This window comes from Platichthys flesus, chromosome 19, assembly GCF_949316205.1.
Source record: "Platichthys flesus chromosome 19, fPlaFle2.1, whole genome shotgun sequence".
In the NCBI taxonomy this organism is placed as follows: domain Eukaryota; kingdom Metazoa; phylum Chordata; class Actinopteri; order Pleuronectiformes; family Pleuronectidae; genus Platichthys; species Platichthys flesus.
Window position 1 is genome coordinate 20670731 of NC_084963.1, and position 25924 is coordinate 20696654.

The 25924-nt window shown below is 39.3% G+C and overlaps 1 protein-coding gene and 1 long non-coding RNA gene across 5 annotated transcripts in view; both read right to left on the bottom strand.

The window, feature by feature from the left end:
• The window catches only part of dennd1a (DENN/MADD domain containing 1A), an 80523-nt gene extending 54908 nt beyond the window's left edge, over nucleotides 1–25615 (bottom strand). For 3 of the 4 annotated variants that reach the window (XM_062413229.1, XM_062413228.1, XM_062413227.1), the window contains exons 1-2: nucleotides 25493–25615; nucleotides 19751–19815 (exon numbers count right to left, since the gene is read on the bottom strand). In XM_062413229.1, coding sequence (XP_062269213.1) covers nucleotides 19751–19815; nucleotides 25493–25509 — 82 coding nt within the window. In that variant the 5' untranslated portion in view covers nucleotides 25510–25615. Of the gene's footprint in view, nucleotides 1–19750; nucleotides 19816–25492 lie in introns of those variants that run through there. The other variant, XM_062413230.1, reaches the window with a different exon arrangement.
• On the bottom strand, nucleotides 1848–19734 carry LOC133975307 (uncharacterized). Its single transcript, XR_009924751.1, has 9 exons — nucleotides 14992–19734; nucleotides 14075–14126; nucleotides 13702–13872; nucleotides 13418–13568; nucleotides 13170–13262; nucleotides 2788–12745; nucleotides 2427–2478; nucleotides 2206–2323; nucleotides 1848–2114 (listed from the first exon to the last, which is right to left on the bottom strand). It is a non-coding gene; the product is annotated as an uncharacterized LOC133975307 (long non-coding RNA).
• Nucleotides 25616–25924: the final 309 nt, after the last annotated feature.

The following is a 25924-nucleotide window of genomic DNA, read 5'->3' on the forward strand; positions in this document are numbered from 1 at the left end:
AATAAACGAGCCTGATATAGCCTCAATTCATTATCAGGCTGTAAAACATCTATTGACAAATCAGGACTACCTGGCAATTTAAATGAAATATATTATGCCCCTTTTCCACAATTTGCCATTTTTTCTTGAGGTTCTAATAAATAATCTGTGGCATACAAGATACCAATAAGATGAAGTACTACAACGTCTGAGGATTTGTGTCGATGCTTATCAAGTGTGAACAAAATAGCGTATGTTTTTCCTCTCTGGACCCCCGGCCGCTCGGGCATTCTTACAGACCCCATTTGCCTGTCAGTCATGTTGTATGAACTCTACCTATGGCACAAAATAAGGCATTCCCACATGTTAGGGTTTTTCACTTTGGATTGGTAAAAAATAATCCTGAAAAAGACTGCAAAGTAAATACATACAGTGCAACGAATAAAGAAGCATAATTATGTGTGTATTGATTTTGGTGACCCACTCTCCACATGGGTGGAGTTATTAATTATTGTTAATAAAATAAATAAATCTCACTATTATGCAGCACCTCATTAATATTAAATCATGCTGCTGACCAATTTCCACAGAGAGTCAACGCATCAAACGATGAGAAGAGGAAGCAAAACTTTTATGGGACAGCAGTGGTCATGATAAAGAAAATACAACAGCGTCACTGCTGTTAATACAGTGAGTGAAAGTAAGTGCGATAGAGAGAACGGAGCCTGAAAAAACATATATAATTGAAAGGTGGAGGCTTCACACTGTATAAACCCTTCACAGTGTCTGAATGTGAGGTACCTTGTTCTATCACTTGTTCATATTTGAATACTCCAAAACTGCGGGATTATTAAATAAAGAGTAGCTGTGATGTCCCCAATCTATCAAATTTAACAGAATTAAATTGAAATGCTTGTGTTTGTACTGGGATGGTTCGGTTCCATCGGGCAGTCCGTGTGATATTCGACTCAGAATCTATATCAGCTGATCACTCATCGTCATAGGAAAAAACCTTTGTGATCGCTAAACCCTCCTTTTCTTCTCATCCTTCCATTGGCGTGCATAATGCCAGAGTGTCATGGCAGAATTTAAATATTTAGAGCAATAGGACCGATAACCTCACACGTCGAGGATCTTAACCTCCACCCACAGTCAGAAGGCCCTGTTGCTTTTCATTTGACTTTTAGGCATATTCTGAAAAAAATTGAAATGGGCGTGGTAAAATAACAGCGTCTCTTAAAACACAATTCCATCTGGTTTAACCAATCTTCTAGAAATTTGGTACACACGTGTATTATGACCGGACAGAAAAAAATGTCACTGTATGAAAAAAGCTGAACTTTCGCCACTGCAAACGCCTGCCAACTATATTTACCGGATGCGAATTCCGCAATCACCGGTGACACAAACGGACAGAAAGATACCCCCGGTATCACAGTGGTGGGGGCTGGGGATGGGGGAGTGCTGCCCTGGAGTCGCGAAGCGAAGATGTGATCTAATTAGTATATGAATTGCAGTCAAATCGCTTGTGAGAACTTATCTCACTTCACCATTGGATGAAACCACAGACCATTGAAATCAAGGGTCACTTGTGATTGGCTTGTAGATCTGTTGCTATTGGTCACCCTGTGTCATTATAAGTGACACATGGCTAAACCTCTCCCACACTATATTAATAATAAATATATAGTTATTACTAATAATTTATATATTAATAAATATGTTAAATATATTATAAATTAATATATATTATTAATTATTTGTAAGCCTTTACCAAAAGCATTGCAGTTACTGAAGACTTTACATTCATTCAAGTGAGGCTTGATGTTATATGTTGAACATATTTTAGAGGGAAAAAAACATTAACAAACATTTGAGTCAAAGCTTTATTTACATTCAGCAAAAAATATTGTAAAAACACAAATGGTCTAGCCAGTGAAAACCTAATCAGCTGAAGATTGAAATGTCTCTTTGCCGCCTCTGGGTCATAAGTTCTTTGTGTCGACATCTGTGGTGTAGCTGTAAGATTCAGTATAGCTTATCTTAAATAAGTCTTATTTGAAGAGTGGCAAACAGGTCGGTGAGCTCCTGGCTGTGGAAGGATGGCACCATGTCATTTGTTCCGCTTCAATCCGCTGTAAACACAATCAGTACAATCACCACAGCTCAATGACAACATACACCTGTACATGTAAATGAAAAATAAGCTAATGAATCTAATCTTACCCTCTTTCTTCTCTGTCGACTCCTGAACTTCTCAATGCTACTGCAAGAACTGCCAAGTCCGGCTGGATTTACAGGAAGTTCCTTCATTCTGGCCCATAGTACGTCATAGTATACGCCGCTGGAAAATAACATGCGTAAAATAAGTATATTATTAATAAACGGAATTAGCCTCCGTTGGACGATCCACAGCAAAAAAACACAATTACTAAAAAGTTACTTACATTCAATGACCTCATTTTCCACACTGCAAATCCGGACTGGCAGCCAGAGTCTCTGCAGTCAATCAATCAATTTTATTTGTATGGCCCATATTCACAAATCACAATTCCTCTCATAGGGCTTTAACATGGTGTGACATCCTCTGTCTTTAACCCTCAGCAAGAGTAAGGAAAAACTACTAAAAACTCTTTTAACAGGGTAAAATACGTAGAAACCTCAGAGAGAGCCAAATGTGAGGGATCCCTCTCCCAGGATGGACAGAAGTGCAATGACTGCCTTGTTGTGTGTCTGTCTGTGTGTGTATGTATATAAACGTATACAGTGTATTTTATACAGCACAGTGCATCTCTTCTTTAATCTTACCCTCACTCCGGTTCGTGGCGCCAGTTGTTTGCCTCAGAGGTGTGAATAGACGGTCAGTTTCCTATAAAATACATCAGGACAAAAAGTTACGTCAATGAAAAAACAAGTTCATACATGCTTAAATATGCACTAGTTCTACTCAAGCTCTCAATGCCCTCTCTCTTTTAGCAACTCTCTCGCTAATCCCTCAGTTGTTAACATGCTATTCAGATCTAAGAGTTAATTTAGCAGTTAGCAGTGGCTTCTCTCTGTAGCTTAGCTCTTACCGTAATTTGGGGATTGTGCGCCCGTCTTATCCACTTCGACTCATCCATACTGGGCCCGCGGCAGTATTTTGGGAGGCCAAATGGTTTGAACTTTGACACGCAATGACACAACTGACACGCTTTATGTGAAGCACAGTGTTTTGGTGTCAGCAGAAAACTGTGCGGTGGTGCCACTCTCTCCATTCAAACATATTATCTTGGATGAGCTTGACAGTCAAATGCTGAAATAAATTGCACTTTTTCAAATTGTTTTCATACATTCACCTTTGCTTATGCTATGCAATGTAATTCATTATAGCCAAATTACTTACATACAGAAAAACTATATAAGCTACGATTTCATATTTTATATTTACTTTAAGTCTGGTGTACTTACATCAGATATTTTAGTTGGTACCTTAGTTAGTTCCTTTTAGAAAAAAGTGTTACCGTTGCATCTGATTTGCATTTGTAAAGCTCACAGCATTGTCATTTACATGTGAAAGCCTCCACTAGGCCTAAGAGCAGTGGGATAACCCTGAGTCAATTCCCGGCAGTTTGTGGCAATTTTCTGTGCTGCCTGAGGATTCCTGTAAACAGCCATTAACCTGAAATTTGCAGCGACTGACTGACACAAATTCTTCTTTTCATGCAGTGCGTGGCATGGCATATAAGTTTGATGCCACTGTAAACAGTGTGGGCTTTGTAGATAATCGTCTAACTTTTTTAGAAAACCTGGTCTTGTTAGGAGAGATGGCATTCATCCCACTTGAGATGGAGCAGCTCTCTTACCTAGGAATATTACACAGTCTATTACATGACAACACATAGTTGGGACCAGGAAGCAGAGCTGCAGTGCTAAACACTTCTCTGCACTCCCTCTGAATCAGTCACAAAGCCCCATAGAGATTGTGTCTGTCCACCGTCCAATTCAATTATTGAAATTAAACAATAACAGAGTGAGAACTCCACACAAAAATCTAATACAAATTAAAACAACCTCTGAAACAACATAGGGAACTAAGACTTTTAAATGTGGTCTTTTAAACATTAGATCACTGTCAACTAAGGCTATTTTAGTTAATGAACTAGTCTCAGATTACCATATAGATTTATTATCCCTCACTGAGACGTCTCTGCATCCTGATGAATATGTCAGTCTAACTGAATCTACTCCCCCCAGTCATATAAATTCACAGGTTCCCGGAGAATTTGGGCGAGGAGGTGGAGTTGCTACTATTTTTAACTCCAGTCTATCAATTAATCCTAAACCTAAACTCAGCTACAAATCATTTGAATGTCTGGTTCTTAATTATCCACGCCAATCAAGGAAACACCAACAGCCAATCATATTTGCTGTAGTTAAGCGTGCTCCCAGGGCTTATACTGCATTTTTAACGGAATTCCCTGAGTTTTTATCAAACTTAGTCCTAAAGACCGTTAAAATGATTATTGTTGGTGACTTTAATATTCATGTTGACAGTAAAAAAGATTGCCTTAGCGTAGCATTTATTTCGATACTAGACTCAATTGGTTTCAGTCAGTGTGTACACCAACCTACTCACTGTTGTAACCACACACTTCACTTATTATCGTACAGTGTCAGAATTGAACAGTTAACAGTACTTCCGCGCAATCCAGTTCTATAAGACCATAATTTAATAACCTTGAATACCGTGAATATATGTCACTAATAAAAAACAAATTTTCTAGATGTCTACCTGATAGTGCTGTAGCTAAATTTAAGGAAATAATTCCAATTACATTTAAACCCGTATTATCCGTAGATATGAAGAACAAATTCTTAAAAAACCCAAGCTCCATTGAGATCGACCACCTACTCGATAGCTCTGCAGACTCATTATGATTAACATTAGATTCAAAAGCCCCTCTAAAAAAGAAGCATGTCAAACATAGTAAATAAGCTCCGAGGTATAATTCCCAGACCAATGAGTTAAAACAATTATCAAGAAAACTAGAAAGGAAGTGGCGCTCAGCGCAACCTCATAGACTGGAAGAGTAGTGTTAGAGAATATAAAAAGGCTCTCCACAGAGCAAGAGCTGCCTACTATTCAAAACTAATAGAAGAGAATAAAAACAACCCCACGTTTCTCTTCAGCAGTGTAGCCAGGCTGACAGAGAGTCACACCTCCACCGAACCCAGTATTCCTCAATCCCTAAATAGCAATATCTTTATGACCTTTTTTAATGATAAAATTCTAACTATTAGAAATAAAATCAACCATCTCCTGCCCTCAATTGGCACTAATACCCTCCCTGCAACAGAGATCTCACAAACGGCTGAGAATCCTACCCATTACTTAGAAAGCTTCTCTTTGATCACCCGTGATCAATTAACCAAAATAATCTCAGGTTCTAAACCAACAACCTGTATCTTAGATCACATTCCTACAAAATTACTTAAAGAAATTCTGCCCCTAATTAATAGTTTGTTACAGTCACCCAGAGGTTTTAGCCAATTACAGACCAATATCTAATCTCCCCTTCATGTCTCAAATCTTAGAAAAAGTTGTAGCCAATCAGCTGTGTGAGTTTCTCCAGGAAAATAATATATATGTAGACTTTCAGTAGGGTTTAGAGCCAATCACAGTACAGAGACAGCCTTGGCAAAAGTCACGAATGACCTTTTAATGGCCTCAGATCAGGGACTTGTGTCTGTCCTCATTCTGTTAAATCTCAGTGCAGCATTCGACACAATTGATCATCAAATTGTATTACAAAAACTCAAACAGTTAATTAACATTAATGGAACCACCCTTAACTGGTTTAAATCGTATTTTTCTGATCGCTCCCAATTTGTGCAAATTAATGATGAGTCATCTGTGCGCACCAAAGTTAACCATGGTGTTCCACAGGGCTCTGTGCTCGGCCCAATTTTATTCTCATTATATATGCTTCCACTAGGAAACATTATCAGGACACACTTGGTAAATTTCCACTGCTATGCGGATGACACCCAGTTATACTTGTCAATAAAACCTGAACAAAGTAATCAATTAACTAAACTTCAAACATGTCTCAAGGACATAAAAACCTGGATGACCCGCAATTTTCTCTTATTAAACTCAGACAAAACAGAGGTTATAATACTTGGCCCCAAACACCTTAGAGATATATTATTTAATGATATAGCTGCGCTAGATGACATTGCCCTTGCTTCCAACAAAACAGTCAGGAACTTAGGAGTGATCTTCGATCCTGATTTATCCTTTAAAAGTCACTTAAAACAAATCTTTAGGACCGCCTTTTTCCACTTGCGTAATATCTAAAAAATCAGACCTGTCTTTTCGCAAAAAGATGCAGAAAAACTAGTCCACGCCTTTTTTACATCGAGACTGGACTATTGTCATTTATTATTATCAGGCTCCAGCAGGAAGTCGTTAAAGACTCTACAGCTTGTCCAGCACGTGTCCTGACGAGAACAAAGAAAAGAGAGCCCATTTCTCCAGTATTAGCATCGCTAAACTGGCTCCAGTTAAATCTAGAATAGAATTTAAAATTCTCCTCCTCACCTTTAAGGCCCTTAATAATATAGCGTCTTTTTACCTTAAAGAGCTGTTAGTACCTTATAAACCCACTAGAGCACTCTGATCCCAGAATTCAGGCCTACTTGTCATCCCTAAAGACTAACCCTAACCCTAACCCTAAAAGTAGAGTAGGAGCCAGACCTTTTAGCCATCAAGCCCCTCTGCTGCGGTTTTTGGATCGCGCATCGAGGGTCGCGGTGGTTGATCCAGTGTGGCGGATTCTGTGTCATGTTGGCTGATCGTGGTGGCGGAACCTGTGTCGCGTTGGCATTGGGTACGGGCGATGGACCAGGACCGAGGCTCGTGGTGGGCGGCAGCGGACGGTGACTGAGGACTGGAGTGGCGCCTGGTCTGGATGGTGGATTGTGGTCCTGCTGGTTGCTGACCAGGGACTTTGATTGCAGCGGGACTGCTTGACATGTCATGTTGGGGTTGTCCTTCGGGATGTTTACCCTCATCAATTCTGCTAAAAACTTTAATCTGGATGATGTTTTCCTACACGTGGCATCTATTGCACTTCTGTCCGTCCTGGGAGAGGGATCCCTCATATGTGGCTCTGTCTGAGGTTTCTATGTAATTCTACCCTGTTAAAAAGGGTTTTTAGTAGTTTTTCCTTACTCTTGCTGAGGGTTAAGGACAGAGGATGTCACACCCTGTTAAAGCCCTATGAGACTTATTGTAATTTGTGAATCTGGGCTATACAAATAAAATTTGAATGATTGATTGATTCTTAAGTGCTGAAAGGTGATCAGCAGCTGATTGGAGGAGAGAGGAGAAATCAGTGCCACAATCATCGCTATGAAGTCTGCAAGGCTGGGAAACATGTCGCAGTTTCCAGAACTGATGCGACCATGCCAGAGAGCAATTTTTGTGTGAAGGCATTCACTCTATCAGCGAGGAGCAGAACGTTAGATTTGCGGCCTTGCAAAGACAGGTTAAGGTTATTCAGCCGGTCAAAAATATCCACTAAATAGGAGAGAGAGGCAAGCCACATGGCATCATCCAGGTGCTTCGCCAGATCTGTTTGACTTTCAGTCAAAAACAACTTTACCTCCTCTCGCAGCTCATACTGCATTGTAACACCCGCCCCCTGGAGAGCCAGTGAACTTCAGTGTGCAGCAACAGCTGTTCGTGCCATGAACCCATCTCCTGGCAGAGGACCCCACACAAAAGGGAGTTAAGTTGACAAGCTTTAATATGGTTAATTATTTTCACAGCCCGGTGAAGCACTGACTCGAAAGCATGGTTTCATGTTCTCATTTGCCAGCACCTCGGGACAAAAAACACACTGAGGACGTTACTAGTCACCGTCGTGCCAGTGACGGTGACACCCAACTGCAAATAGCTCGTCATATTTGCGAAGCTTTGGCTTCTTCGCAGCTTGCGCATCGGTTGCCTGACTTTAACGAATCAGAAACTTGTCCATAGCTGTGTTTGTTTGCTGATACAGTGTGATTGAAGTTAGTTAAGTTCTAATTGCAACATTGTGATCTTGTGAGTGCGTTTGTATGTGTGGCTCTGAGCGACTTGCACACGAATAATGAATAAGGCTGTGCTAGGCAATGCTGACAATGCCTGCGGTTACTTTTATACTCGGAAGCGTACGTGCAACTCGCGTTCAAATGATAAAACTCCTCTTTTGACTGGTGGATAAGGATATGATTTTTTTATGTCAGTACAGCCCCTTGCATTTCGCCAATTAGGGAGCTTTCATTAACTAGTGACAGGCGTGTTGGTTTATCGTAAATAAGAGATGAGCCGGACTGGTCCAATTCAAGTATTTATTGAGACGCAATTAAAGATGAAAAACATAGCTATGGACAATTAGCACAGCCTAGGCTAAATCAGTTAGCAATAGGTAGTCAATAATGACCCCGAACAGAAGAGGCTAGATATAATTATAACAGTAGATTTAATGTGATTGGTTTAAAATATTGGAGGAGAGCCACCGCAAATCACTTTGGTTCTCCCTTATTGGTCCAGAGCCATAGTCCCACACCTCTTGTCACGGAATCCAGGAAGTGACAAGAAGCCGTTCTCCGTCACGCTACTATCCTACGTTGCCGGTTGCTGGACAACCCTCCCTCTCCTGATAAGTCGATGTTGTTTCATAAACTAGAAAATATTATATATACACAGGTCTTTTTCTTCTTTCCCCCTTCAGGTTGGAGGACGAACCCTCTACCCCTAAGCCACAGTCGTCACAGGTACAAGTGTGAGAGCCACAAAAGACTAGAAGATGTGCCAATACTGCTATCAAGTGGGAAAAAAGAGAAACCTCACAGCATGAAAATATAAATCCTCTGATGTTCAGCCCTCTGCCTCACTGTAGTCTGAAACTGTTTGAGAAGTGGCATTGCTAAAAAGAAATAAAAGGAAAAAAAAAACAATTTAATTTTATCATAAATAATTGTCGTTTGAATATGTCAGTTTGAACGTTGTTATGTTTGCACCTGTTTTGGTATATAAAGCCAGAAATATAGCACTTTGGGCATTATCTAGAAAGATCCTGAATAAAGTGTGCTAAATTACAATAATTGTATAAATGATAACAGGTGCAAACTTGGTAGAGGCAGCAGTATTTAAATGAGGAGTGTTTTGCAAGAGCATTACGGAGAGCAGAGTGGCCGCAAGCACAAAGCGAAATTGAATGCCATAGAATTGGAGGTGTTAGTGGTTGAGGCAAACAAACATGTTGTTGAGCTACAGCAAAGAAGTGTTAATATTAGGGATGTCACGATACCAAAAAATTCAGTAGTCTGTTCCAATACCAGTAAAATAACACGATTCTCGATGCCAATTTCGATACCACGGTAAAAAAAATGATTTTCTAAGATACCATTGTTGGGCAAGATTCCCTACAGAACTAACCATGTGGTGGGATCCACACACAATGGGTCGTAAAAGTGTGGCCTTTGAGCCAAGATGAAGCCAGCTAAAGTCTCCCTCTAAGATCCAGCATGGAGAGTGTATCTTCTGGTGTTAACTTAAGAAAACCCAGAAACCCCTGCTCTGCTCCTGGCCGCTCCCACTCTCCTTTGACCTCTGACACTCAATTGGCTTAAAGCCAGCATCATCCCATGACCAGCACCTCAAGGAGGCAGGACCTCTCAGGTAGAATAAAACCACTGAGACATCAATAATCGCTGCCATTTTCCCTGCTCTGAAGACGTCAACAGACCCCTCCGGGTCTTTCCAGATGATTTAGTTGCTAAAGGGGGCAACCAGAGTTATTTTCTTTCATTTCTTTCATTGTCTTTTATCTCAGTCGACGTTTTTATTTTCAAAAGGACTTTTGCTCTTTTAACTTGAAAAGACCAAACAGGAAATTGCACGCGGAACAATCTCAGACTGTTTCACTTTCCCCACGGACTTTACTTTTCTTTTCCCAACGATCTACAAACGGCTTCCACAGCCGTCCCCTGCAGAAGCGCGAGTTTCATTCCGCTGAGGAGCACGAGCTCCACATCCCTGAAGAAGAAGGACGACGTTCATCCCGTCGAGGCAGCACGAGAAAATCCGCTGCTTGTCCGGTCCAGCGGCCGAAGAACGCTTGAGAGACCACGTGATTCACTGGCCCGACGCGCACGCACACTGCGAGGGTGGTAAAGTAAGAGGCTTTATTGTCTGGGCAGATGTTAATCTAATACGTAGCGTATTGTTTTAATACTTGAATGTATTTGTTTTGTATGAGACCGCCGAGTCTCCAGTGTTTTAGCGGCGATTCACCACTTCCGGTTTCCGGTTACGGCCTTGTGCCATAGTTTTTTAAGCGCCGTGAGCAGCGTCTCCAGCTCATTGTGACCGTTTGAACAACTTTAAAGATACTTTACCGGTCAAACCTCAGCACACACGCCGCTTGGGTGCTGAGTGGTAAAGTAAATGTAACTTGTCTCTGACGGTGCTTTTAAGAGCTTTGCTCTCTCCTTGTATTCTCTCTCTCTCTCTCTCTCTCCCTCTCTCTCCTTCTAAACCGACCTATACACACATCCGACCTGTATTTAGAATACAGTTCATGTAACATAGTTAAATCTATATTCAGAGAGGCTGGACACATCTGGAAGCCATGCGGCCGAACGCTAAAGCAGAGACAAAGAATTATCTTTGTCTGAAAATCCCTTGGTGTAATTCATGTGACGACCACCAGTGTGAGCTCCGGCCACCAGTGACGAAACTTTGATTTCAGAGGTGGGGGGGACACAAATATTTTTTATAAAACTCTTCAGTTCACTGTGTTTTCTAGTAGTTCTTCTAGTTTTCTGTTGCTACTTTTAAGTTTACTGTTCCCTTTTTTGGTTTGTCTGGTTGTAAAGCATGTAGCAAAACATTATCACCCAATTCTGTGTTTCACCTTGTTAGTCAACTTCACTCCATCTCAGTAGCACCAATTTTACACTTATTTTTGGAATATATGGTAAACAGACCTCATTTACATAGCACTACCCAGTGGTGGGCAGGTCAAACTGGCAGGAATATCACAGGTGGGGAGAAATTGAATAAAATGTCCATAATTCAGTGTAAGTAGACAAGTGATCAAATTTATTTAAAATTAATGTAGCACAGAACCGCTGTCATTTTAGGCAGTTATAGTAGTTTCTTGTCTTGTTAAGCCTTACAAGATGATCGTGGCAATTAAGGTGTGAAAGGGTGTATATTTATAATTACACGGTTTGTCTGATAACACTGTATTTGTTATCTCTTTGTTTCTTTCACACAGTGGCGAGTTTAACAGATCCACCAGCCTCAGTTAGTATATTTGCGGCTTCTCAGCTACATGAAGCTTCCAAACACATTTTTTTAGACATCCTGGCTGCGCCTACACTCTGTAAAGTCTAATTAGTTGACCTTACTTAAAAAAAGTATGCAAACTCGTTGCCTCAAAAAAATTAAGCAAAGTAATCTTAAGATTAGTGAGTTACAAAAGCTTGTTAATTTTAAGTGTGCAGTACTAAATCAAGTAGTAAAACAGAAACAAAAAAATTAAGTTCATGTAACTTAATAACCATGCTTAGTGTTAAGTCAATTTTTTCATTTTGTGTGGACTGCTTGATACAAATTTAACCCCACTTAGAATTACTAAATACCTACAACTTACTACTCACTAATTTTTCAAGTTCACTTAAATTAAACAAACTAATTACCTTGAATGGGTCCTTGTCCTTTTTCTCTCTCTCACCCCTATTTCTTATCTATTTTTAGCTGTTGTTACCTAATAAAGGCAAAAACACCACAAAAATATACTTTAAAAGAACACTCACCGGGTTGATTCAGCTGCATTACAACATTTATTAAAAATAAAAATAAATTGCATCATTTACAGATCTAGGCTGAACAATAAACATTTGATACTGTTATTACTTTTGATTCCAATTCTCCATGGAATCATTATTACTCATGTAATAACCTTACAATAATCAATAAAATTACTGTTCTCCATCCTCTTGTCATATTCAATGTATTTTAAAGCTAATTGTAAAATTGCTCATAGTGTGATCTATGTTAAGCTATTGTAATAACAATGTGCATTACATCTATTATTCAGCCTCAAGTGTTCTGTTCCCAAGTATCACTTTCTTGTACATTCAAATACAAAACAGCAGCTAAACAACAAACTTGTGGTTTGATACGACTGTGTACCATGACATGGACAAGTCAAAAATAAACCCACATTTTTGTGAACTAATTCTATGCATGTAACAGTCTCACAATATTAAACAGGTAAACACCTGATAACTACAGGACTTCAGTGCATGAAAATGAATGCATTTCTGATCAAAACTGAAAGTACAACAAATGCTTTTGTGTCCCAAAGCGGGCATCAGTCCAAGGTTTAAACAAGGTTAAAAACATCAATCCTTGGGGTTTGTATTTTACTACATAACAAGTATTAAAACTTTTCCCAAAACAAAATTTAAACAGGTCAACCTTGCTAGGTTCACTGTTGACAACATTATCTAACAACAACTCTTTGTAACACAACTTGGCACTATTTCCACTATTAGCATAACAGCATAACATGGTACTTGAATGGATTCCCTCCAGAATGATGGCAGTGGAGATGGGCTGGAGGTCCACTGAACTTGGACACTCGTGAGGACTATCTTCACTGACAACTGTCAGCACACCAACAGTGATCCATTCTAGGGCCTCGTCTCTTGCTGTATCCTACACGCACACACACACACACACACATTCTTCAGTATTGGCAATTTATGCTTTTCTAAAACATACATTTTTAGTGTTGAAAGCATTTGTTAGAGAATATGGTTTTAAATATGTGTTCACATGGATTGTCCAACAAAATAAATTTGGTATGGTTAAACTGAAGCTATGGTCCACAAGGTCCATATATTCTTGAACAGTGACACCGACCTTTCAAACTAGACTTCTGCTCCTTAGATTTAAAATGAATTAATGTACATTTTTATGTACGGGCTATTTAAATACCTCTCATATTAGCAGTGGAGTACAAAATGTATGTTGTATATTGTGCAGATAGGATTACATCTTCTGTCAGCACAGGTATATTAATATTAAATATATATAATATTAATGCACACCAAACTTTTCCTTATGTGCAAGTACTTACAGAGCATGTCTTGAAGAATTCACTGGAGTCGTCAACAAGTAAAATTGGAATGCCTTTGAGGACAACAGAGCGAAGTACTGTCACGTCTGATGTCTAATGATACAGAGAGAGAGAAAAGACCAGTTAACAGAGTTATTTGGCACAAGAACAGGTCAGACAGAAAATAGAACAGGTTGGTCTGAATCATCTCATTTAGAACTTGATTGATAAACTATCATACAGATCAAAAGCAAAATGAACCTACTTACCATCCAGCTCATGTGCTGCATCAGCTCACTGAGTTTCCGGCCAACAGTTCCCTTTTTTGTTCTGAAAATTTCGATGAGTGTACTGGTCCAGAGCCTCAAAGAAGTCTCCCTCAAGATTCTTACTGGCGATTCTATTAAACTCGGCAAACACCTTAAAAAGTAGAGAGATGGAGAGACGGCAGAGGTGTTAACATTCCAACAAGTGTGTTTGGAGTTCTAGCCACACACCTTAAATTTATTTTTGACTGGCATTATTTTATTGGTTGAGAACAAAAATATCTTACCTGTCTCTCTGTGAAGAGTGCTGGCCATCGTTCAACCATGTTGTGTACAGCAGGCTCCTTTTTTACAATTTCTTGTCTGCGTAGTGGGAATGATTGGTCCATCATTTGTGAGATGAATGTGCAGTACTTACACGTCCACTGCATAGGAAGTTTTTTTGTCTTCTTAAAAATCTGAAAGGGAGGAAAAGATAAGTTTAGCACCAAGGCCAGCAAAATAGAAAGAAAAAAACACTAACATGCAGTATCAGATTTGAAATACCAGAGCTATAGAAAAAAAATCCTTGCAAAAAATGTATCTAAATGTCAAGCTTTTAATCATTGAACTTCTTTAAGACAAGAACAGCTACCAAAAGGTAAATGATAAACAACTCACCTTTGTGGCTAGACATCAAGGGAACTGTGGATTGACCACTATCTGCCTGAGCCTGTAAGGGGACAGTTAAAAAGAATACAACAATTTAACACAACCAAAGCTCACCACAACTCACAAACATCTTGAGTGCAGTACAAGTAAAAACTGTATTATCGGCCTATTACCCACAAAGACTGTATTATAATGTACATAAAGAATAACTTAGGCCACTGAGTATGCCAGCAAATAGTTTGCCTATGATAAACTGGGTGTTAAGATCTTTTCAGATAGGGAGACACTTTTGTCTGTACCAAGTCTGATCTGTGGGCTCTCACTGCGTTCCCTCGTGAATCAGACTGAGCGACTGACAGTGGGCGCGCTACACGTGGTAACCATGGAAACGACACAGCTACAAATATTGACTAGTGTTAAGTGAGCAGGTTCAATAAAATAACATTAAGTTAGTTGACTGCGGTGATATCCCCAGTCACACACCTGTCTTTGACAAGCACAGACTGTTATTGTTGGTGGCTAAATTTAGCTAAGTTAGCATAGTACCAAACTTAGCAGCCTAGCTTAAACTAAAATGATACATCAAGACTTGCTCTGATGTTCTGCCATGTGAATGCCCTCCTGTTCATGGAAACTCACAAACCGCCGGAATCATTCTCTCATCGTGAGTCAGTAATCGATAAATCATTTGCCTCAGAAAAAAAAAACCACGTGTGCTCGTGCATGTGACGAGCACGCCCGCGACCGTTACACTAAAAAGTTTCTCCTCAACTAGCTGAACTAGCGTTAGCCGAACTAGCTAACGCTAGTTCAGCTAGCGTTAGCCGACATTACTATACACATCATTAGGCTACTAGCAAGCACGAAAAACATGGCGGTTACTTACAGAAAGAAAACGTTCAAAACAAGGGTAAAATATTACTCACCAAATGAGTGTGCCAAGCACACGAAGGCTGATAAAGCACGAGTGCCGTTGCAGCTCAATACGGTCCAGCTCAACCGGTCCGGCGCCATACAGCTCAGGTACACGTCGTCCGTTGCGGGCATGTACCGTCAACGGTAGAGAGGACGGATTTGCGCATGCCGATAGATCGAAAAAAAAAATTAAAAGCGGGCGAAGTTTTCAAACCATAACAAAGCAAAAGTACTAATACTACTCCGTGAAATTATTCTGTTACAAAACAAGTACATGTCCTGGAGTGAAAATTTCAATTAAGTAAAAACATATGACCACAAAAATAAATACTTGAAATATTAAAAGTAAAAAGTAGCATACTCAATAGAGGAAAATGGCTCTTGTGATTATTATTATATATCACGTATATCATAACATATGCAGTGATGTAAAACATATAATGTTTCCCTCTGAAATGTAGTGGAGTAAAAGTAGAAAGTAATATGAAAAAAAACTCAAGTACTTAAAGTACTTTGTACTGTAGTGCAGTATTGAGTAAATGTACTTAGCTACATTCCAACACAGAAAATAAGCACAGTTATCAAAAACATACTTTTTCTAAATCAATCCAGCTCAAGCAGACTGAGCTGGTGAGATTTTCCAACCACAAATTACAAGTAACTTACTAAAAGCGAGTGTTAATAGCATTTTGATAAAACTGATTTAAGTCAATTTACTATTTTTAAGTAAATACCATGTTTGCATTTACACACACACCGATTCATAGCGTAACATGGTTTCCGGACGGTGAAAACTGCAGGGGACCAGAACGGCCTTTTGAAAAAGTGCAGGGGACATGTCCCCTGTGTCCCCCCCCCAAATTACGTCCGTGCCGGCCACATGGTGTCATTAACAGACTCCATTTTGAATAAAGCAAGTTAAACCACCATTTTGAGGCTATTATTGCCACGCCTCCTCTCTCCCTCTCCTCTAAATTGTGATACGCGGCTGCTGTTGTTATCTTTGAAATATGGGAGTTTGTTAAAATGATGAATCATTAAATAACACTAACTGTATTTCACATGCACACATATAGACACACACACAGAGAGACACTTGACACAGACACACACACACACCGAGACAGACATACATAGGTAGACCGCCGGTTTTACATGTATTTTCTGAATTGTGAAGTGCTGCTGCTATGTTTATCTTTGAAATATCGGAGCTTGTTAAAATGATGAATCATTGAATAACATTATAACTTTATTTCCCCTTTAATAAACGCTTTTGTAATGAAAGTACCTCTAGTCTGTGATTATTTGTGCATATGTATGTGATTACAGCTGGATTATGATTGCCTGTGCTCGAACTTAGAAGCCTTCACTGTTAATTCAATAATTATTAATATTAAATATTGAGATTATTGATTTGACATTTATCATTATGAGACTGATATTTTATAGATTGACTCGTTGGTCCCTGTAACCAGGGTGGTGCCCCGCGACAATAAGCAATGATTACAGATTTGTATTATTCTTAATTGATAATTTTATTGTTTTCATTAATTATTTTAACTATTATTAATGGATAACCGTATCATTTCTAATTAAATGTGTTACTGTTCTTAATTAATAGCTTTATCATTTTAGATTATTTTTAATAAATAATTGTTATTTTAATAATCATATTTCATGATTATTAATAATTAGCCAACGTCAATTCTACTCCTACTATTGCACAGCACCATGTACTTGAACTTGAAACATGAACTTCTTTATTAAAATATTTGAAAAACTGAAAAATGTCATAAGACAAACAAAACATGTGCAATAGAGCATAGCACAACATAATAAAGTGCAATGAATGGTCACAGTGCAACAACGAGTGTCCCCAGACACATTCCAGACTTTGTGGCATCTTTTCAAAAGGTACTGTGCAAAAACAACAACAGTGCAAAACAAAACAGTGGATATAACAGTGCAGCCATATATGTTGAACGTATATATGCTAACAGCTGGCATCGGCGCTCAAGGTGCTAACGTTGCTTCAAAAAAATGGGCTTCGTCTGCGTTTTGTTATTTTAGCATCCAAGGGTATCGTAAGTATCGGTTCTAGTGACATCTCTCTAGTAAAATCTGCTGTTTTTACTTGCACTTTTAATTTTAATTGTTTTGTTATTTGTTTGCTCCTGTTTTAAATTGTAAAGCGTCCTTGAGTGACATGAAAGGCGCTGTGAAATAAAATGTATTATTATTATTATTATATAACTCAAAGAAACGCGATATGGGAGAGTATCTGCAAGAAACTAAATGTTGTGGGTAAAACAGAAAGGACAACCGATGAAATTAAGAGAAGATGGCAGGACTTCTTCTCTTAAGAAAAGGCCAATATAACAGGTTGTGGGCCCGTGGAAGAGATTTCTCTGACCAATATTGAGCAGCCATCTGTGCGCAACGCTGTGCTGATTAGCAGCTAGCTTTCAAACGTATTTAAATATAGGTGAAGTCATAACCACTGCATGATGTTCAGGCTTTGTAAATCACATAGCGTGTGCTCCATTAAAGTATATGCATCTAAGCCGCCTAATATTTATTGCACTCTGGTAGAAAACGCCTGATATTGCATATTCATTAAGGCAAACGTACGAAATAGACAGCGCAAGTTATTCTGCACACAAACCTCAATGTGCACTGTTAGTAGATCAGCTTGCAATTTTTTTCGCAGTTGAAATCAAGTTTACAAACGTTTTAACAGGCATAAACCTTTAGTCGTAGTTTTACTACGTCTCCATAGTAAATGTTGCATTTGAATTAGTTACTAGAGATGAGCCGGATACTCGGCTGAAACGAGTATCCGGTACGGATAAAGCACTTTTGCCGAGCACGAGTATTATACGAGTAATACGAGTCAATATCTGTGCTCGGACTGAATGAAATTCCTCACACAGCGTCACAGCGCTCCTCCCCTTCACACACCGCTCTGCTCACTCACAGAACAGCTCTCTGTCTTTCAGTCACTCAGGTTCGCGGGTCTTTTCCGTTAACGTTTAGGGTTTCTTGAGCTTGAAGTCTGTTTTTATTTCAGTTTGTACTTACTTATTAACCAGTAGAGTTCTGTTAAACGTGGGACTGGTAGAAAGCGTCTCTCTCTCTCTCTCTCATTTTCTTTTTTTTTAAACCGTCAGTTGGCTCTAACCAGCTTTATTTTACTTCACGCACTGAGTGTCTGACACATTCTAGGTAGTAGTGGTATAAAAAATATTACAAATTAAGCTACACACTCATACACACACTCACTCACTCACACACTCCCGGGTTAAATCACACCCACTTCCGGGTCAGGCCCCGCCCACTCCGAGTACGGCTACGGATACAGATAATTCATATGGTTAACAGATACAGATAATGCTGTACTCGCTCATCCCTACTAGTTACTCTTTCAGAGCAGTGTTAATTTCGTTACTATAACGAAAAATATTCGTTAACGAACTTTTTTCCATGACGAAGACGAGACGAAGACTTAACGAAAACTAATCTTTGAAAATAAAAACTATGACTAAATCCATTTTAACCTTCGTTGACGAGGCGAAAAAGTTGGTGGTTGACTAAGTCACAATAATTTTTAAAACATCATCGTATCAGGCCGTCATGAAGTATCAGGAGCGGGCGAGTGAGTCTATGTGTGAGTGAGTCTATGTGTGTGTCTGTGTGTGTTTGTGTGTGTGTGCCTGTGCGCTCCCAGATGGCGCACCGGTCCGTAGCTGACTAAAACTAGACTAAAAAGGAAATTATTTTTCGTCGACTAAAACTAGACTAAAATGGAATTAGTTTTCGTCTACGAAAACAAGACTAAAACTAAGAAGGTTAAAAATGACTAAATGTGACTAAAACTAATTTGCATTTTCGTCAAAAGACTAAGACTAAATCAAAAATAGCTGCCAAAATTAACACTGTTTCAGAGTTCACATGAGCTTTCTGAATAGTTTCACGGCTGCAAATGTAAAAAAAACACCCCTGATGACAGCTACATTTAATTTCTTTATAATTGAGTCTTCCCATTTGCAACCTGTATTTTTATCTTCACCTGCTTGACTGGAGGTGACTGACAAACGGTTAATTTATACATATGCTTATAGTAGCATAAAAAAATATAGAACATGAGGTTTCACCACCATCAAAGCTTGAAATCGGCTTACATAGTCTCAGTTGTCCCACCAGTTTAATATTTTACACTTGTCATAATAATCTCAATATTTCTCTGTTTTATGCAAATGCCTAATGGAAAACTGTGTGCAGTACAGATGATTTTACTTAATTTCTAATAATCTATATCAGCCCTGAAAATAACCAACTAAGATTGGACTTCCTTAAGTGTCCGGATGTGTGTGTGTGTGTGTGTGTGTGTGTGTGTGTGTGTGTGTGTGTGTGTGTGTGTGTGTGTGTGTGTGTCTGTGTGTGTGTGTGTGGGAACTTTGGGGGTTCTCTATACATTTTAGGTCTTGACTTTAATATGTTCCATGTAACCTTCTAGATAAGTGCTATACAAATAAAGTTCATATTATGGTCGGCCATCATAGACAAGGTTTTTAATGGCAAACACTGATCATCAGGTACACAAACCTCCTGTCAACTAACATCCTTGTTCAACTGTTTTTTATTGGACAAAAGACTGAAGGTTGAAATGAGGCATGATACATAAGCTAATCCTTGACTGTATTTTGAGACTTGTTTAAAATATGCATATGTTCAAAGATTAGTTGAGGCTCAAGCCTTGATCAAACTTACCTGAGCTGTGTGAGCCTGGATGGGCTACCTCTAAATACACCTCAAAGGTGGACTCTGGGCTCTCCCTGGAATAGAGGAACACATTTCATCATTATGTTGTTTGCAAATTAAAGACAAATTTATTGTTTAGTAAAGTCTTCCATAAAAAAAAATGCTTTTGTGATTTTATTTAGCCAATTTCTCTAATGGGCAGGTGTCCTAATATATGGCAGCCAGATTGCAACCCGATGTTGCCTTCTGCCAGTCAATGGACAGTTTTATGTGCATGCCGAAGGGTCCTTGGGCAACATACTGACCCCAAAGTTGCACCTTCTCATAGAGAACTTAATATGTGCTACATCAATACAGACCAGTTACAATTTGTAACAGTTTTACAAACACCTGTAATTAGAGTGATTTTATTTTCCCAGATATTGAGTCACTTAGTCGGCAAAGAACCTTTAACATTTTTTTAATTAAATCTGACTCAATTAATTTCCAAACAGAATGAAGGCTCACATCAGGCCCGGTGAATATTTTACACGGTTCAAGACTTGTTTTACTCCACACTTGCTGATTTAGACTTAGATGGTCTTACTTGTGCACACAATAGCCTTCCATTGCTTTGATCAGTCACAAATTATGGAAATATACCTAAAATCTGGCACTAAATTTCTCTATTCAATGCAGGAAAGCTGAAGATTAGGTCCTAATTTCATCCTGGAATATACTAATTGTCAGTTTGTTAACAGCATTGGGGACAGGTTTAAGGACTGGTGCTCTGCTGGCTGCAAAGTTAGTCTGCTTAAAAAATGTACCACAATCAGCACAGGAACAACCAGGTCAGCAGAGATTCAGAAGAAGTTCAATGTGTGTGACACAGATGAGTCAGAGCCATGTTCATGAAAAGATTATTATATTCCATAAGGATATAACAAGCAGTAGGCCGTACAGTAAAAAAAATTATAAATATGCTGTTAAGTTGAAATGTCTAGCTGGATGACATCCATAGGTAATATAATGGGCCACAAATGTGAAACATCATCCACGATGTCCTGTGCTGCTCAATTCATATCTGAATTAATGATTCATGTTTTTGGAAAACTCTAAACTGCAAAAGAAAAAAAAAAATCATGATTTAGTACGTAACTCGGTTATTCAAGTTCACAATTTGGAAAGTTTTTTGCTACAGTACACACAAGAAACTAGAGCTTTCATGCCGACGGCTTAAAACGTTCTCGTGACAATTTATACTTGATGGTCGCGATACAGTAATTTTATACATTGCACGTGGTAAAAACCGCGATACATCAAGCATATGTCATTTATTGCCCACTATGGATGAGTAAGTACACTATTATCAGTATCTGTTCAACCAACTTAATTATCTATATCCTTAATCAAGGAATGATGTGGAAACAGCTATCCAATGAAGATTTTCATTCATCACCAATACACATATTGACACAATTTACGTGGATGGTACTCATGCTCGTAAAAGTACATTATCTGTACCGGATACTCCTTTCATCCAAGTATTCGGCTGAACCCTATCGCCAAACCCTACAAGGAAGAGAAAATATTGTTTCTTCTTTTTATTCAACCTTGGTGAATTATAGCTGTCATTAACCTAAGTAAATTTCACTTAAGAAAAATAACAAAATAAACATTCTCTCTATTAACTTAATAAATAGAAATAGTCAGATAAATATCCTGGTGAAGCAATTAAATTAACTAATTGATTGGATGCTTATTAGGGATGGGCATAATTAATCGACGAATGATTATTGATCATTAAGAATTTCGTCAATGACATTATTTTTTCATCGACGAAAAAAATGGATTTTGTTATGTGGCAGGAGGTCGGAATATCCGAGTTGCACTGAACGCAGTACAGTGAGGATGTTAGTAGCTGGAGGAAGAAGCCCGAAGCTAGCCTCCGCTGCATGCTCGGCTTCATGTCCGCACACGGACCCTCAGTCCACGGGGAAGGGAACCCGGACAGACCCGGGTCTGGGTGAGGGGTTCCGGGAGTGAAGACGTTACAACAACCGGACTGAGAGGTCGAGAACCGTCAAATCCAGTTAGCTCCCAGCGGCTAGTTGCTGCTCTCTCATTGGGTCTTGAGACTAAAGCAGCACATATTTTCAAGTTTAACTGCCACAAGAGTTGTTCATCTTGTAATAAAGATCTCAATGAGGAAACACGCTGTGTTTTTTCTATTTTCACTGCATTTTAATATAGCCTATAGTGAATTTTAATATAAAAATAATGATTAATCGAAAATCAATCGTTAATTCTCCTGACGATCGATTAAGACAATTTAATCGAATGCCCATCCCTAATGCTTGTCATTATTCAATATATGTATTTACATTTTTCTTTTCATAAAAAAATATATACTTGTTCAAATTGTTTGCAAAGATTTGATGCCCTACTAGTACTAACATGTCTCTGCTTTGGAGAACTCTCACTCGAGGGACAGAGGTTTATAAAGGGCTGTTGTGACTTTAAGCCTGAAATGCGGATGGAGAGGATACTTTGTAACAGGGCTCGATTACTTTCAGTCAGTTAATTTCGTTGACGAAAACTATGAAGAAAAGTATTCGTTAACAAACTTTTTCCCATTTCTATTTTAACCTTCGTTGACGAGACGAGACGAAAATGTTGGTGGTTGACTAAGTCACAATAATTTTTTAAAACATCATCGTATCAGGCCGCCATGAAGTATCAGGAGTGGGCGAGTGTTTGTATGTGTGTGTGTGTGTGTATGTGTGTGTATGTGCCCCAGATAGCGCACCGGTCCTGAGGCTCCGCCCCCTGCCCCCCGCTCACTCGCTCAGAGACACAAGATCAGAGCTCGTTCACGTGATGCAGCCGCTAGCTGACTCACCAGCTGCTTCTTAACAGTGGAAACATTGAAAACAGAGTTTCTCTGATCAAGCAGCTGCTTAGAGATCAGGGCAGCAGCTTCTTGATCAGAGCAGAAGCGGCAGGTGGTTTCTACCGAGCTACAGTTTCTGTGTTCGCCTCAAGTCTGACCTGCTCTCACTTTTTGTTTTCACATTTAAAACTAAATATATCTTTTTAAGCTATTAGGCTGCAGCTATACGTTTTTATTAATTTCAAAATAGGGTACTTCTTATTTCATACATTTCCCACAAATACGGGGAGGACTCAAATAGCCCTACAAAGGTCTGTGTTTAATTTATTTCAAAGTAGGCTCACATTTGCCTGTGTATTTTCTTCCCTTCATAAGTGTTCAGTGTTTTCCTTTATTGTAACAGGTACAAATAGCAATAAAATGTCAAGAGTTTTCTTTATTGTCGTTCTTTAATTTCGTAAATGCAACAAACTATAGTTTAGTATAGTATAACTTTATATTAAACTTTATTGGCTTTGTTATCAAATACGTTTTGTGGCTCCAGACAAATTTTATTTGGGGGAAGAGGGGGCAAAATTACTCTTTTGAAAGTAAAGGTTGCCGACCCCTGCTATAGACCTATGCTAGGAGGGATATCTAATGGACAACCTAAGTACTACAAGGTAGACTATTATGCAGTTGTAGACAGAACACAGGGTCCCTGGGCCTGAGAAGGGAAGAAAAGTGTTTAATGTGGCTACTAAATGTGACTAAAACTAGACTAAAATGTAATTTGTTTTCGTCGACTAAAACTAGACTCAAATGTACTAAGAAGGATAAAAATGACTAAATGTTACTAAAACTAATATGCATTTTCGTCAAAACACTAAGACTAAATCAAAAATAGCTGCCAAAATTAACACTGCTTTCAGTGTAAGTTTGAACCCTGTGTTTCTCAACAACAGAAAGCAGTTGCATGTCTGCTGCTATAAAAACACATATATCACTCATTATTTTGTTTGGCACGGTCTGAATTATTTGCAAGCGGCCACTTTAATGTTGCGTGGAGCTGTGTTTGCAGAGAACTCGTTTAGTACTCGTCCAACTAATGCGAGTGTTATTCCCAAATGTTATTGGACATCACTCTGGTGATGCTGTTTCCAACGAGTCGGGATGTTGAATTTGCTACCAGCTACATATCTGATAGCAGCTGCGCAATGTTGTCTTTTGTACGATCCGCTTGTCTTTGTCCGTCGTCTTTACAGTGGCTGTGGCACTGAAGTGGTCCCGCATAGTGGACGTTGATGATGAGGGAGGGTCTTCTCCATTACCAAGAGCATTTAGCACATCCGGTCCTTTCGTAAAGTTCTCCCTCGGAATTAGAGACACACAAAAATAAATTCCGCACGTGGACTCGCTCCATTCGTTAAACGTGTATAACGAACCAAAAGGTCCGTACCGGAAATCTGCGGTTCAGTTACACCCCTACAAGGCCCTGATACATTACAAACAATTTCCTGCTCCATTCTTGATAGGTCTATTGGTCCATCAAAGCCAACAACCCAAAATTCAGTTTGCTTTAGTTTTTCAAAAAATTCGGAGCCTATTGTGCGATGATATTAACTCCAAAACTCTTTAATATCATATTATTGTGGCGGCTTTGGCTGGAGGTAAAGCTGTCATCCTCTTTGTCCCTAACCTGACCCTGGCTGCACCTGTTATTGCACTTTACTAAGCTGAATAACGGTCTTTGTATAAAATGCGTTGCTTTTATCCATGAGATTGGGTTTTTCACCGCATATTTCTTTTTTGTTTTCGCACCACATCTGTCCAGTCATCAGGAGCCAATTTTCAATATGGGGTTCAGTCTGATATTACTTTGTAAGTGGTTTGATGAATCCCATTTTTAATGAACAAAATGTCTCACACAAATTTGGGATTCTTACAGCAGGCCCTCTAATATAACTGGGACAACGTGCTGACTCGGAAAGCATGTCATTGTCTGAAGAGTGTGTACTTTCTTTAACTCAGTTCAGTCAGTTCTTGTGCAGTGCTTCTATCCCTCAGCAGTGAGATGAAGTAGCCAAATTCACAGCCTCATAAAAACCGAATAATCTTCTCTGTATTATATAACTCTGGTGGGACACAGGTGACATTGAAGCAGCATAGTGGTGGGGTTGAGCGGGTAGAGCGGTCATCATCTAACTAAAAGGTTGGCAGTTTAGCCTTTCCTAAGTGTCCTGGAAAAGATATTGAATCCCAAATTGTACCTCATTCTTTCATACAGTGCTTCCCATAGATGCATTCTATGAATAGGTGTGATTGGGTGAATGGCAAAAAAACTGTACAGTAAAGCGCTTTGAGTGGTCATCAAGACTAGAAAAGCGCTATAAAAATATAGACCATTCACCATTTAATTTCATTTTAATAACACATAACGTATCTCCCATGACCAGGTAGTGACTGTTAAGCCTGGGCCCTTTCGTATCAACGTCAATCAGTGGACTGACTTTCGGCTACAGACAAGCACAGATACATATAGATACATCTGTTCTGCACTTCAGCCCTGAGAAATATTAGGAGGTTCAGTGTTAAAACGTGACTGTTTCTATGTTTACCCGAGCTGAATGGTCATAACTCACGACTATCTTAACGCGTATCTCACTGGCACGTTACAGTTTTGAATGACTAGCGGAGCTCAAACCAACGGGGACATTTCACATGCATTGTTTTTCTGATCTAGACAGAATAAGATAGTGCCACCAGCGTTTTTAGAGGGTGTCGCAACAAGTCAAGGCCTTGCATTGGACTGCATCTTCCCCACTGACGTCCGACAACAAAGCTACAATAGCAGAAGGATGCTGACAACCTCGTGGAGAGTAAGGGATGGACGTTCTTACTTTATTCGGGACCCCATCTTTCTGAGTCGCCTGCAGTCGCTGGCAGCAGATATCAGTGCGCAGACGCGTCTGTCCGGGGATATTTTCTGATGCTAGCCTGTCACAGAACTGTACCACACCGTGGATTGCCTACACGCGTAGATCACGCTCTACCTCGCACTGAACTCTGGGACTTGTAGTTCTATTGGAGAGTACATATGCATTGCCAATACAGAGTAAAACAGTGCGAGAAACTACATGTTCCACAATACATGTGGCAGATGACGATCGGGTCACTTGATGGTGTGTTCGACTTGGTCTGTGTCTGACTTTTTACGCCGACGTGATCTGCCGGCGGTTATAGGGGTGGACATACGTCACATCGTCTTTTGAGATAAATGGTGAGGACATTTTTCTTATCTCATAATCGCCACCTTAGAAATACAAAATAAG